Source organism: Nyctereutes procyonoides, unplaced genomic scaffold (genome assembly GCF_905146905.1).
Source record: "Nyctereutes procyonoides isolate TBG_1078 unplaced genomic scaffold, NYPRO_anot_genome, whole genome shotgun sequence".
Lineage (NCBI taxonomy): Eukaryota > Metazoa > Chordata > Mammalia > Carnivora > Canidae > Nyctereutes > Nyctereutes procyonoides.
The window spans coordinates 6,500,929-6,516,850 of NW_026575045.1; the positions used below are offsets into that span (position 1 = coordinate 6,500,929).

Consider the following 15,922-nt stretch of genomic DNA (forward strand, 5'->3'; position numbering starts at 1 on the left):
GCAGTGGTTTAGCGCTGCCTGCAGCCCAGGGCATGATCCTGGAGACCCTGGATCGAGTCCCACGTCAGGCTCTCTGCGTGGAGCCTGCTTCTCCCTCTGCCTGTGTCTCTGCCTCTCTCTCTCTCTCTCTGCATCTCTATGAATAAATAAATAAAATCTTAAAAAAAAAAAAACATTCTTCCTTGAAGTAATACCTTCAGAAAGGTGTTTTCATAGATGAATTTTTGTATGCTTTTTTTTGGCTAAAACAATAAAAACCAAGTTTTCCTTTGTACTCCCTCTAGGTGCCAAATTCAGTGCTGATGTTAAATATTAAGTATTTTAATTCCACATAAACACTCTACCTATGATCATCAGTTTTTCTGTTTTATCTGCTATTTACACTGTAAACCTGGTCAAATAATTTTGGAAAAGTTACATATGTCCCCAACCATGCCTGCATGCCTACAAAAAGCATAGCTTGTTACTCCATGTGGCTATTAACTCAAGCCACCACTACTCATCGTTTACTTTTTGATAAGTTATTTAAATTGCCAATGCAGAATACCTGTAGAGCTAATATTTTAGTATGTCCCCCAATATCACAAAATATAGTAACAGCTATATTTCGAAGATAGAAATGTGTTAAAAATATTCTTCTTTAAAAGTGGCACACATTTAGCATTAATTCATTCAATATTTGCTGACCAACTTAGCACATGAAGTGCTATCCTTAGGATACTACAAGAGTAGAATGCATTTCCTGTATTTTTAAGGAGCTCACTGAGGTAGTAGAAAGAGGAAAGAAAGAACAGGATTCAGTATGATACGTGTGCCATAATAAGCAGCATGTAGGACATGTTATGAGAGATCAGAGAAAACAGAAACTACTTTTGCCTGGCAGTCAGAAAACCTCCAATAAATTCTCAGATCAGTCAAAAGAAACTGTTTGGGTATTTCCCTTTTAGTGTCTAAAACTTCTAAAGTGAACTTCTAAAGACACAGCTATTTTAAATTGTTTTTGTGGATACTGATGGATCCACAGTGTCACATGACAGTTTCTATATTCAAAGGGCTTTGTGTACTATGAATCTCGGGCTTCTGAGAAGTAGGTAAAAAAAAAGATTAATCAGTTTCACTCCAAAATTAACTGAATTCCAAATTTATCATTTATAAGCAGGCAAAGATCTGAATTTAATATTGTGTAGCCAAATGTTTATAATAAATTTGGTCAGAAAACCATATAATATTATGTTGGGATGGGAATAAACTATCTGATTCTTTGAAATCTTTAAAATTATAATTAAAGCAATTGTATACAGATAAATGCAGGTAAAAAAAACCCAGTGTCTCTTTGCCATACAGATTTAACAGGTCTAAAAAAACAAAGGCCTAAAAAAAGAAATTCTTCAATCATGAGCTTTAATTTAAAATTCAGGCAATAGATCAAATTTACGAAGAACCAGAATTCATTTAAATTAAAAATAAAAAACAAAAAATTCCACTGACTACATGCAATAGCCAGATTTACCAATCTGAATGCAACAGATAACGGGTTCAGACAAGTCTCTAGAGAATAACGTAACAGAAAAAAACTCAATTTATTTTCTTGTATTAGTATGCTATCACTTTTCAAAGAACTAAAGTCACAGAAAATTTCTAGATACAAGGACCAATTTTTAAAATGATACACCAAGGGTACAGCTACTAAAGTTTCTTCTCCCTTTCACTACTATCAAATAAGCTAGACAAAGTTCTTTTATTTATTTCTCAATTAGGCAAATCAAAGTACTCTGAAGCAAAATTACCAACAAAAATGGCTTTCAGCTCAAAGTTAGAGGTTACCTTATAACTACCTGAAATGACCAGGAAAATCTAGGAGTCTCATAGGATCATATTTCTAAAAAACATAAAATCAATGCTAAAATTTTTCATCAGTTTATTCATTAATAAAAAGTCAGGGTACAATTCAGGTTCTGAAACATGAATGGCATCAAATCCACATTTCAGGCGGAGAAACAGAAGGAAAAAATAGAATAAATGGTCAGAACTTGCCCAAGGTCACAGGAATAATTAGTAAAACTAGAAGCTGACTCAGATTCTTAACACCATCGATATTATTCTCTTTGTGAGATTAATAACATGCATATGATTCCTTCTGTATAATTTAGGCAATAAGGTCAGATCATGTGCATTTCTGGGTTAAACAGACACTGCCTAACAGATAAATGTCCTTTTGAGAGCCAAATTCTGTTTTAACTTTTCTTTCAAAAGTATAAAATTCCTTCCATTAAAACATCCAAAAGAAATTTTAGATAAGAAAAGTGAAAACAATAATTAAGTTTTAATTAGGCTCATTAAGAATTTAACGTTAAGATTTCCTTTTATTCATTCTGAATTTTATTCATTTCTTTAACCCTTATATTGTTTCCTTTTTAAGAAAGCTACCAGTATATATGGGCATTTACAAAAGCATTCTTGTAAACATGGTAACAAAACGGCACCTATCTAATAATCAAACACAAAAAATGCCTGCATATTGCATTGGTCTAATGATAAACCAGGTATCATCCTTCAATAAATTAACACGTATTCAATGGAAAAATAGTGATGGTGCAGACAGGCTACCTTGCTCACCCCAGATAATACATAACGTAATTAAAGGGGTGGCAAAACAACCAGAGATAACGTGAGATGCTCTTAAAATCTCAGCAAATCAAAAGTGTAAAGTGAAGTAGTGGCATGTATTATTTATCTCTTTAAAACTAAATAAGAAAAACCATTAATCCAAGTTCAGCCTGTATATCATACTCTGATGGCAAATCTACTTGCTCTTGATGAAATGTTCTTAAGTTTTAATAAGTATCTTGATTTTGCTTTTAAGAATTGTGTTGGGGCACATGGTGGCTCAGTCAGTTGAGCGTCCAACTCCTGACTTCAGGTCAGGTCATGATCTCAGGGTTGTGGGACATGCTCTGCGCTCAGCAGACTCTGAGGGTTTTTTTTTTTTTCCTCTCTCTCTCAAACAAATAAATAAATTCTTTAAAAAAAAAAAAAAGAATCAAGTGCTATGTTTATTAAGGCTGCAACCAGGTCCCTTCAGTTCCCAATCTTACCTGCTGAGTCCTCCAAATCAATCAATTTGGGCATTAGGCTTTCAGGGAGTTTTTCTGGTAAGTCATAGCCATTCTTCCTAGCAACTACCAGATGAAAAGCAGCACAAAACTCATCCAGTGTCAATGCTCCATCTTTATCAAAGTCTGAAAGTTCCCTAGAAGACAAACTTACTATAAATATAATCATCTGCTTTAGATCCCTTTATGTCTCAAAAAGAAGAAAAAGAAATCCTTTTCCAGAAAAAGTGCAATCAATAATCCCATAAATGGAAAGAAATGGATTATACAACCCAGGCAGTGGGCATTTTGGGTATTTAAGGCACAGTTCCTTAAACTTTTCTGAATGCTTGAAATTCTTATAATCAAATGCTAAAAAATAGCTTCAATAAATAAGATCACCAAAAAATGACTTTTAATCAATATGTATTTTTAGTAACAGGATTTAATTTAAAGTCAGGCCTACTTAATAAATCACTAAATTTATAAAAAACTGTTTTTATTGTTATCAAAGTCCTACATGTATCAACTTTAAAGCATTCAATAGAATTACAAGGCTTGATATAAAAAAAACAGCAGTCCCTCTATCCTTTCACTTAATAGATGCAGAAGCAACCACTTATGTATTTAATGCCTCACACTATAAAGAGCATGTATATATTGCTAGTTCTCGATTTTTCAGTTTAGGCATTATCTATCTTCCTTCTACTATAGCATTCTACACTACTAAAAACCCTTTAAAGTAGAAATAACACTTATGTTTATCTGATAATTGTTTTAAAACCAAATGGGCTACACACAACCATGTAAGTACCAACTAGCTTTTATTCCATGCATTATGCTAGCAACAAGAAATAGTAGATATGATTTAAGAGAATTTTAGCACTTTTTAAAGAACTACTGTACTGGCATCACTTATTTCTTTTCCAGAGAGTGAGACAGAAGTTGACCATTTTAAGGCAATACTGTGTTCTTTGAGAACACTCTTGAAGAGCTTGTGCTCTCATCGTTTATTTTTTAAGGTTTGAAAATCCACCTGCTGGAAACTCCTTTGAAACAACCCACATTACCCAACTGATGTGATATACCACACTTACCAAATATGAGAAAGTTCAAGAATAGGAAGTTTTGATTTTGTAAAAAACTCTTTAGCTGCAGATCCTGAAATATTAAAACAGTGTTGTTTAATGTTATTCTGAACTTACAGATTCAAGAATAAAATGTGAGGTTGAGTCTTTTTAAGACTTTTTTCACTGGGAAAATGGTAATCTTAACATGTGTCTATGTCATGTTTTTGTCTCCAGTGATTATAAACTTTTCAGACAATTTGAGGATGAATTATCTTTTATAATCTCTGACCAATAAAACCATATCTTTGAAATTATGAAATTGAGACTTTGTCTTGTCCCATCTAGAAGAATTTCTGTTTTTAACAACTCACCTGGAATAAATCCGTTTAGATCAGGCTGAATGGTTTTAAATTGATTTACATAATACTGCCTTTGTTCATCTGTTATTTTCCAGGGATCATCATAACTACTGGATTGCCTACGAATTTCATTGGCAGCTGTAGCTGATGCTACAGTTCGTACTGTTGTCTGGTCCTGTAAGGAAACATTTTTTTCCTCAGTACAGTATCTATCTATATGATTATACGGACCAAGATTGCTAGGTTATTATTCTTTGAAAGTGAAACTTACTTTTTGTGGATGTTTAAAATATAAGAAGTCTTCACAAACTCATCAGCAAACCACATATTTGTTATAATCAGGTTACTGAATGTTTCTGTACAATGATTATATAAGTGCGTAGAATGATAGCAATATGTAAGCAACAGAAAGTTATGAAAAATGTGCTAAGAAAGCCAAGCAAATATATTCCTAGGGGCAGAAAACTTTCAAAATGTCATTGAATAATTAGAAAGAAAATCAGCCAAAACTTTTAGTGAAACATTCCAATGATAAAAGACTTTAAGACACAGAGCAGAGTTCCGTGTTGTATAAAGAGTGAACTCACATTTACAAAATTTGCAACAGCAAAATATAAAATGAATGACTGCAGCGATACTCTGAATGAAGCAAATAAAAATGCAATACCAATAAAATGTCACACCTGGACAGAAGCAGGATGCATGGTTAAAAGAGTACTGGTTGGTGGAGTATCTGCAAAACTGACCCAAGTTTCTTGTGGTGGAGGTGGAGAATGCCCTGACCACACTGCATCACCAGCAGAAGAACCTAAGAGGAGAATGGGTACACATGCTGGCTCACTTTTGAAGAAAAGTTACCAGGTTTTTTACCATAACTCACCATACATATATTATGTTTTCTTTTGAACTCTAACTTTGAAGAAATGTTAATGATTTCCAAAATCAATCTCCTCTGTCAACTTAAAACTTCATTTAAATCTTTTTAAATTGTTCTTGTACTTTCCTTGTCAATACTGGAATTAAAGTAATACACCCCTCATATTCTGAGAAATCATTATTCATTTCACCTTCAGAGAATCTGGTATCTATAAACTTCTGTCTGAGCATTACATGTGTAAGTAAACGCAATTACCACTGTTCAAAGTGATATATCTACTTACAAACTTTCATAGTTGGCTTCTGCTTCTAATTAAGGCACTTAAATTATAATTAAAAATGGTCTTGAAGGCAACTCTTAAAGGAGTATTATCTAGTTTCCTTCAATTTATGACCCTTCACAAATAACCGTCCCTTCTAAAGAATTTCAAAATACCTGATTGTGCTTCACCAAAGGGAGACCAAAATGGTCCAGGTCCTGCAAGAGGCCTCTCGCTATTTCCCCCACTGGGGTGACGGCTGTGCTTCCTCCATGTGTGTGGAGAAGTTGGTGGGGACTGCTGGGGTGAAACTACTGGAGATGCAGGTTCCTAAAAACAGTATTATTAGTATTATTATTATTTTAAGACTTAAATCTTTTTAAAGTACCATTTTCATTAAGAAAGCACTCAATAAATGTTTTAGTGTAAACTTCTACACAGGACATCAAGAGATAACATCTCCAGGCACATGATTACCTGCTGATCTGCAGATGTACGAGGCTGGACAGTATCATGGCTTACAGATCCCTTTTTCACTTGCCCCCTGCCAGGTGGTGGTGGAATTACACCAGAGTAAGACCCTTGATTTTCAGAATCTGAAGAATATGAGGCTGCATGGCGAGATTCCTGTTCATTCTTTGAAGCAACAAATCTTGGCAGAGGAAGGTCCTTTACTGTTAATCACAGAAATAATTATTACTTTAAAATAAAACAAGGGCACACATTAGAACTGCTATACGACTTAGATATTAAAAAGAACTTTTGCAAAAACAAATACAGAAAAAGCAGACACACATTTATCATGACATTTAGACCATCTCCCTTAGATTGTGGGAGACTAACCTAGAAAGAAATAGTAACACTAAACTTTCCTTCTAAAGGCAGGAATAGCTAATTACAGCTAATGGTAATAGCTATAAAAATGTCCTGTCTGGCTCTCTGCTTACAACTGAGGCAACAAGATGCCAAGGTCCATGATAGTGACTGACAGAATCTGAACTCAGGGCAGCCTGACCTGAAAGCTTAGGCTACTTCTTTTCTACTCATACAGAAGTTAGAGCCATAAGTAAAACAAAGACTATGTCACTAGATTGAGACTAGATTCATCTAGACATTTCATGGCGCAAATTCCTGAAAAATATTTTACTGTCCACCTACCAACAGAACAAAGCATTTTATCTATCCACTTTAGTCTGGCTTATACCCTACATTCAATTTTAAAGAGAGGAAAGAAGACTGAGAACTACTTTGCACATCAATCACAGCTCATACTTTTCGAGTAGACAACACAGAGAAGAGCAGAATTTTTAAAAGAAAGTACACTTCCCTCCACTATAGTTATCTGCATCTCTCTTGAATCCCCATACAAAGGAGGAAAAATACTAAGCTTATTCAGTGTTTATGTAAAGGAATCCAAAATTACCTAAAAAGAACGTAAACTCTCAATTCTAGACAAATGATGTGTAGCAAACCAGAGGTCAACAATGAAAACCTCACAGTGACTAATAAACTGAACTTGGTCCTTAAAACTATTTATAAAAATTTTAACATTACAGAAAACCTCAAGTTTTGTTTCCTCTTTTCCCTACAACAACCACAGAACTCTCTGCAGTTAAGTGCCTAGCTTTATAGAATTTCCACTGACTTCGACATCAATAAGCAGAAAAACTAATTATCCCAGGTGACACTCGTAAGGCAGACAGATGTCTCTTTAGCCTGCCAATATTTTAATATTGTCTCTATCAATCAGAAAGTTTTGGTTAACTAATACCTTCTAATTTCAAATGCACAGCCTTCTCAAACGAAAAAAACACAAAGTATAATGTAGTTTTATACTTACTAGAAAAGAAGAATATAAGGAAGACATATAAGAAGATGGTCAGTCACTACGACTTATCATTTACTCTGATAAAAATTATCTAAGCTTTCTAAGCAATTTTTAGTGAATTATTTCTGAAAAATCACCATTTCTTAAAATCACCACTTTTAACAATTTTCATATTATCATCAAATACGTATTAAGTACATACATGCTGTAACAGGTTTAAGGAAGAGATACTTTTCTAATATTCACAAATGAAAAAAGCATGGTAGTGAGAATAAAGCCATGACACTTAAGTTGCAAATGCCAGTATAATATCAGGAAAACTCAAAAATTCTACTGACTTTATTTCATTTGTGATCAGAAGACTATTTTCACTTCAACTACTAATGTACTCCATGTTTACCTGTATTTATACTTTCCACTCTTAAAGGGAAACCAGACTGGGCAACAGCTACAAGTTTCAAAGCAATATAGAACTGACTTCTTCCAAAGTAACCAAGCCTCGTTGCACCACAAAGCTCCATAATCTATAAAAAAACCACAATGTTAACATTAAGATTTATGACAATAATTTTCCAAATAAGCAGATATCTAACTTCTGTTTATATGACTTCTCCAAAACATAACTGACACAGTATATTACACTCAACTGACAGCCAACTTCCTCAGGTTTCAGATTTGCAAGTTTGAAAATAAAAAGGCACTGACCTTATAATAAGAAAGTTATAGTCTTCTACTTAGAATTAAGCATCCATGTGATAAAAGCAATTTTATTTTATTAGAAAAACTATTTTCTCTTACAGGTCATATTTTTCAGCAACAATGTAGCATCATCCATTCTTCATAAACACTATGCATACAACAGGGCCAAAAGTTCCTGCAACTAATAGATTATCATGCAGACATTTAAAGTAATAGTCATAAAATAAATAGTCATAAAATGATATATTAAGTGGGAAAAAGCAGGATACATAATTTTAACCACATAAACACAAATTTTAAAAGAGTCAAATATATACAATTCTGGGATCCCTGGGTGGCGCAGTGGTTTGGCGCCTGCCTTTGGCTCAGGGCGCAATCCTGGAGACCCGGGATCGAATCCCATATCGGGCTCCCGGTGCATGGAGCCTGCTTCTCCCTCTGCCTATGTCTCTGCCTCTCTCTCTCTCTCTCTCTGTGACTATCATAAATAAATCAATTTTAAAAAAAAATTAAAAAAAAAACAAATATATACAATTCTAACAGCAATTTTGTTAAGGGAGATTAAGAGTAGGGTTTTTCCTCTTATTTCTCAGATTGTATTTAATGTGGTTGTACTACATTTCTTAAAAAAAAAAAAACAAAACACCCAATTTTTGTTTACTTTGTGTTTTTAAAGCACAAAAGGATCTATACCGATCATTGTAGTCATTCAACATGTATTTTCTAGACTGGCTACTACAAATAAGTCTCAGATTAGAAAAGAGAATTTTCAGTTATAAGATTAAATTACAACTCCAAAAGCTGGAGTAATATCTACTGTCCAGAGATGATAATCTTAAAATAAACACTAAGTATCGTTGTCTCACCTCAAAAGATAACAATTTCTATAGAAAGGGAACATATTTGTCTATTTTCTTTTTCCCAAAACACTCAAAGATTAGGGTACCCAGATGTTATGGTAGTAAGTCAGAAGCACTTACTAGAATTGAAAAAAAAGCACCAACAACCATTAAGCAATGTATCACAATAACAGTAACCATTTGTTTACACACATGAGAAGACCACAGTCATTTTTTGTGATTGATCAGCAACGGAGAAAGTTCCTGATTCTGCCACTAAGGGGCATCACTTCAGTGTAAATTTAAAAGGGCAAGGAGGATAAAGAGGAAGGAAGGTTCACATTAGGGACATTTAGGAGGAAAAGGAGGGCAAGAGTTAAGAAGGTCACACAGCCTTGAAAGACACGCAGGCATTTTGTCATGGTTACTGCCCTTTTCCAAGATTTCCAGAAAAGTCTGCCTGCTCGGCACCCTGTTAAGGATCATTACACATCTTAGATACTCTTGCTTATAAAACAAATCTAAAACATCCAAAATGTGCCCTGTATCTACGCTAGATAAAAGGAAGACCTACAAGGAAATCACAGGTAGTTGGTTTATTTATCCTTGTTAAAAGCGGTTCAGTCAGTAGGAGATGCCCAGGGAACAGGAAGGAATGCAGAGGGGGTGTTAAGAAAGAAGTACACTGTGGAGATGTGCTCCACATCCGGAAGCAGACAACAGGTGACAACTGAAGCAGAGGGAGGAAATGAGAATGGAAGAAGATATTTGCAAATGACATATCAGATAAAGGGCTAGTATTCAAGATCTATAAAGAACTTATTAAACTCAACACCCAAGAAACAAATAATCCAATCATGAAATGGGCAGAAGACATGAACAGAAATTTCACCAAAGAAGACATACACATGGCCAACAAGCACATGAGAAAATGCTCCACATCACTTGCCATCAGGGAAATACAAATCAAAACCACAATGAGATACCACCTCACACCAGTGAGAATGGGAAAAATTAATAAGACAGGAAACAACAAATGTTGGAGAGGATGTGGAGAAAGGAGAACCCCTCTTGCTCTGCTGGTGGGAATGTGAACTGGTATAGCCACTCTGGAAAACTGTGTAGAGGTTCCTCCAAGAATTAAAAATAGAGCTACCCTACGACCCAGCAAATGCACTACTGGGGATTTACCCCAAAGATACAGATGCAGAGAAACAGCAGGACACCTGCACAGCAATATCCACAATAGCCAAATGTTTATAGCAGCAATATCCACAATAGCCAAACTGTGGAAGGAGCCTTGGTGTCCATCGACAGATGAATGGATAAAGAAGATGTGGTACATTTATACAATGGAATATTACTCAGCCATCAGAAAGGACGAATACCCACCATTTCCTTCGACATGGATGGAACTGGAGGGTATCATGCTGAGTGAAATAAGTCAATAGGAGAAGGACAATCATCATATGGTTTCACTCATACGGGGAATATAAGAAATAGTGAAAGGGATTATAAGGGAAAAGAGAGGAAATGAGTGGGAAAATTAGAGAGGAAGACAAACCATGAGAGACTCCTAACTCTGGGAAACAAACAAAGGGTGGTGGAAGAGGAGGCGGGCAGGGGGATGGGGTAACTGGGTGACAGGTACTGGGTGTTATACTATATGTTGGCAAATCGAACTTCAATTAAAAAAGAGAAAGAGAGACAGAGCGCAAGAGAGCGCTTGCCTACAAACCCAGAGCAGTGAAGGGAACTTTGGAGAACACCAAAACCTAAAGGCAGGTGTAAAAAGGAACCTATGAAAGAAGCAGTGGGAAAAAGTATCAGCAGAAGGAGGAAATCAACGTGGAAAGAGGTTCTAGAAGGTGGGAGCAAGACTTAAAGAAAATCACTATTGCACATACAAATTCATGTACAAAGGTGTTCACAATGAGAAGCAATCCAAACTTAAACACAAGAACAAAACAGATAGTTGATTATGAAATAACTATATATGAGAAAACCATTAACATTTAAACTCACAGCTTACCAGTATTAATGCTATGAAAACAAAAAGCAAGATACAAAGCAGTGTATACATAAGTAAAATTCTAATTTTATTGGGATATATGTACACATAAATCATAGTGAATATGCCAGTGATTACTTCTAGGGACTGAGATTAAGGGATATTTCTATGTTTTCTTTACATGAGCATATATTACTACCAAAAGTATTTAATATTATTTAATCAAAAATTGATAAATAATTTCCAAACAAGAGAATTAGTGGGGCCAAATTAAAAAAAAAAAAGAAAACACTATATTTTGCAGTTAGGAGGTTTTTGCTGCTTGAGCACTAGTAGAGATGAGATAGGGTAAAATCTCATTTACAATGGATTAAGGAATAAACAAGAGGAATGCAAGTGGACAGACAGGTTAGGATGCTTGGCTCTCAAAGAAAGTATGTTTAGAAGGGTAATCTTGCTTCTCCTAATTCTCAGAGCTAGTGAGTGGAAGAACCTGCTCAAGAAGCCAGGTACTTTGATTCAAAACCCAAAGCTCTTTCCAAGGGGCCACTTTGGTGGGGTGGAGGGTAGAAAAGCAAGAAGGTATACTATATTTCTACTTTATCAGACATAAAAAATTTTTAAATATATACATATATATTAAAAGCTGCCTGTAAGTAAGGAAAGAGGAATGAGGTTTTCAAAGGGGAGATAAAAAGGACTCAAAGCAAAATATTTGCTGTTATTTCTCTATAATCCTGGCTGCATCACCTACAAAACTCACTTTGTGGTGCAATTTAGGCATATATGTGTCACTGATAACTATCTTTCCAATTAGAGAGGCTACAAGTCCTTGAAAGCAGCTGACAGGGAAAGGAGCTGTAACATACAAACTTAAAAATGCTTTTGCTATTGCCAAATGCCTTTCAAAAAGGTTACTGAAATTTATTCTCCCACTATCAATACGAGTGTTTCCTTTTCATCTTTTCTCCAGTAACCTAAAAAGGTCACTCACACACCTACACGTAGCATTTTGACCACCTGTGTTACAGAGTTTCATATAGCTATTTCTTACTTTAGCTTTATAATATTTAAATATGTGATAGAGGGGTACTCAGGTGGCTCAGTTGGTTAAGGCAGGCCTTCTACTCAGATCTTAATTTCCTGGCCCTGGGGTTGGCCTGCATTGTCAGGCTCTGCTTCTCCCTCTCCCTCTGCCCCTCCCCACCTCACACTAGCAAGTCCTCTCTCTCTAGTAAATAAATAAATCTTTTTTTTAAATGAATGAATGAATGTCTGACAGATTATTAGCCCAGACTTCAATGTTTTTTTCTTGTTTACAATTTTCTGGACTACTCTCATATTATTATTCCACCAAATAATCTTTACAATTATTTGTCAAAAGAAATTGAGAGTTTAATTGGAATGGAAATTTATTTTTAATCTTTTTCCTAACTTTAATGAAACCACTTCTAGTGGTTAAGCATGATCCGGGCTAGTAACACTCTGCAACACCACCGTTATGTTAAGAAACTATTCAGCTACAGAGTGCCTGGGTAGTAGTCAGTTAAATATCTAACTCTTGATTTCACTGCAGGTCATGAAGCCTCACATCCGGCTTTGTGCTGGGGGAGGGGGGTTGCTTAAGATTCTCTCTCCCTCTCCCTTACTCATGGGCTCACTAGGAAGGAAGGAGGGAGGGGAGGGAAGGGGGGAGAAAGGAAGAAAGAAAGAATAGATATTTTTAAAGAGAAAGAAAAAACAACTAGTTCTACTGGTCTAAGAGTTTTCTTTGGGATTTTCTGTTTTCAAAAACAACAAATAGATGTTAATTTTATTGTGTGCACTTTTGGGCAGAAAAGTAAAAGATCATAATTTTTCTCCTTGGTCTATTAATAATTCCATTAACAGAGTTCCTAACATTAAACCATCCTTTGATCTGTAAAATGAATTCCATTTAGTCATGGTGTCTATTACTGTTTCAAATAAGATTTACATTTTAAACAGAATCATAAAATGATTAGGCCCCCCCCAACCCCAAAACCCTTGAATCTAAAAGGTTTGGAAGTAGCACTATGTTGGCTTTGTAAACACAACTAACAAGTTTTACTTTTTTTTTCCTCTCTGCTCTGAAATACTTTAAATAGATTTGGAACTATCTGTTCCATAAAGATTTGGAAGAATTCACCTATGACACGTGCTGAGTATGATCTCAGATGTGTCTGTTTCTTGAATAAACTAGGTTGTCGATCTCTAAAATGATAATTTCCTAGGAAATCATTTCTCATCTCAAATTTTGAAATTTACTATTAGTTCAGCATTATTCAAAGCAGTCCCACTCTTTCAACTGCCTCTCTATGGTAACTTCCCCTTGGCCTAAATTACACACATTTGTGAGCACGCTTGTGCAGTTGCCTAATATTGAAAATCACAAAAGCCCTTGTTAGGATCCAGATTCCCAGACCTCTTCATTAGACTATTACTCACCTAGGACACCCAGGGCCAGCTAGTGTTGCTGGTATACTAACAATAGCTACTGAAAACCATTAAAACTTACATGTTTGTGGTAAAATAAGTACCTAAGGATATGGAATTCAAAGTTCCTACAATCCCCATCAGAGGTAACAATTCTTTTCAAATGTACTTCCCATTTTTTTCCACGTGTACACAAACATATGAGCACACATATTTTTTACACATACAGGGTCATACTGTATATGACTTTTTCACATCATATTACTTGAAGATCTTTTTATATCAGCATAAGTCTCTTTCATTTTTTTACATAGCATTCCATGCATGGATATACGTATTACAAATTAACCAGTCCCCTACCGATGGACCCTTAGATTTTCCTAGCTTTCTATTAAAAATAATGCCATAGACATTCCTGTGTATTATCTTTGTGCACTTGTAGAACTGTACGACAAATTTCTAGAAATAGTATACACTTTAAAATATAATATAGTCAAGCACTCCAAAAATGGAATGACTTACAGACCAGCACAGAATCATGGCTACATGGTCGGAGACAGGATAGAAACAGGCCAAAAGTTTTCATTAATTTTACTGGCTTCATGAGGATATCAATCCTAAATAAGTCAGTGTTGACTTTTTTCCTGAATGCACTATTCCATAATACTTATCAAAAGGTCACTAACTTCCAGGAAGAAAAGATAAACTAGATTATAGTTCATTTTAATACTTATAGAGATCAACATGGTTAGGGAGTCATTCTGTATCATTTACATAGTACTTGAGCAAGTTATATCACTTTACTATTGTCTTAGTCTCCTTCTATGAAAACTGGGGAACATAACCTCTTATGATGGTTATCAGGAGTCAATGAAATTGTATTTAATTGTAAAACGCAAAAGTGTTTCATTCAAGATAGAATTATTATTACTTTTACCTGTGATCATAATGTATTTTATTCAGAGACTCCAGAGACTAAGTCATCCTTAAAAACTACATTCTCCTAACAGCCAAGAGTTAATTCTTTAAGTGCCAAAGTGGATTTTATTATTATCATTATGAAAAGTCTTCTAAAATATAGGATGCTTTCAAGACTTTTTAAGTGTTTCGAAGTTCTTAAAAAAATACACTGAGTACAGGAAATTACCTCCTCTCCTTTCAAGAATCTTATTAAAATGACAGTAAGGGAATATATATCCACAAAAATAAATAGGAGAGAGGGGGAAACAATGAGCAGGCAGGAAATCTCAACAAATGTTAGCAATCAAAAAGCACATGGATTCATGCCTAATAAAGTAGGTGGAAGAAACAGTGCCAAGAATACCTATGGAGGAGAACTAATTTGTCCTGCAAAATCCAGGGACTCACCCAGAAATGCCAGGTATGACTAAGTGAAATTGGGACAGAGATGAAGATCCGTATCTCTACAGCTGCTCACAGAATATTAGCAACCAGAATTCACCCTCCAAATATAAACAAACAAAAAGCTGGAAGTTATATCTCTAAAGAATGAAATGTAGGGAAGTACTAGATCAGCTGATATGGACAGAGGTTGTTGCCCTAGAGAAAAGCTCCTGTTTCTAGTATTTAGCAATCCACTACGAGTCAGCATCTGACCCAGTCCTCCCAAAATAAGGCTGCCTTTTGAAGAGCTAACACAAGAACACAGAGCTCAGTTATTCTACTGTTGCCTTAAATATAGACAAGTTACCAAACATCAACAAACAACTGAGGAAAACCTACATAATGGAAGAAAACTGTAAAATTTAAAAAGAGGAAAAAAACTCTGAGGGAAAAATGTAATTCAGGAAAGAGAGAGCACTTAAAAATACTCCAGTGAGGAGCACCTATGTAGTTCAGTTGGTTAAGGGTCTGCCTTCAGCTCAGGTCAGGACGCCAGGACCCTGGAACGGAGCCCTGTATTGGGCTCCCTGCTGGGTGGGGAACCTGCTTCTCCCTCTCCCTCTGTTGCTCCCCCTGCTTGTGCTCCCTCTCTGTCAAATTAATCACATAAGGGGATCCCTGGGTGGCGCAGCGGTTTGGCGCCTGCCTTTGGCCCAGGGCGCGATCCTGGAGACCCGGGATCGAATCCCACGTCGGGCTCCCTGCATGGAGCCTGCTTCTCCCTCTGCCTGTGTCTCTGCCTCTCTCTCTCTGTGTGTCTCTCATGAATAAATAAATAAAATCTTTTAAAAAAATTAATCACATAAAATCTTTAAAACAACAACACACACACACACCCCCAAACTCTAGTGAGCATTCTGACAAATTTAAGACAGTAATGCATCCATAAAACAAGAACAGGATACTATGAAAAAGGAACAACCAAAGAACAAGATGTCTGAAAATACACAAAGTTCAAAAGAAATACTAGAAGATAGAGAAAATTTTCTCCAGAAGTAGGAAGGGACAAGGTGGGTTAGGAAATGAGAGA

General features: G+C 35.5%; 1 protein-coding gene across 5 annotated transcripts in view; it reads right to left on the reverse strand.

Annotated features, from left to right (window-relative positions):
• REPS1 (RALBP1 associated Eps domain containing 1) overlaps positions 1 to 15,922 on the reverse strand; it is an 80,350-nt gene that overhangs the window by 31,920 nt on the left and 32,508 nt on the right. For all 5 annotated transcript variants that reach the window (XM_055324685.1, XM_055324688.1, XM_055324687.1 and 2 more), the window contains exons 2-8: positions 7,886 to 8,009; positions 6,135 to 6,331; positions 5,834 to 5,987; positions 5,205 to 5,329; positions 4,534 to 4,696; positions 4,190 to 4,253; positions 3,096 to 3,250 (exon numbers count right to left, since the gene is read on the reverse strand). In XM_055324685.1, coding sequence (XP_055180660.1) covers positions 3,096 to 3,250; positions 4,190 to 4,253; positions 4,534 to 4,696; positions 5,205 to 5,329; positions 5,834 to 5,987; positions 6,135 to 6,331; positions 7,886 to 8,009 — 982 coding nt within the window. The remainder of the gene's footprint in view (positions 1 to 3,095; positions 3,251 to 4,189; positions 4,254 to 4,533; positions 4,697 to 5,204; positions 5,330 to 5,833; positions 5,988 to 6,134; positions 6,332 to 7,885; positions 8,010 to 15,922) is intronic.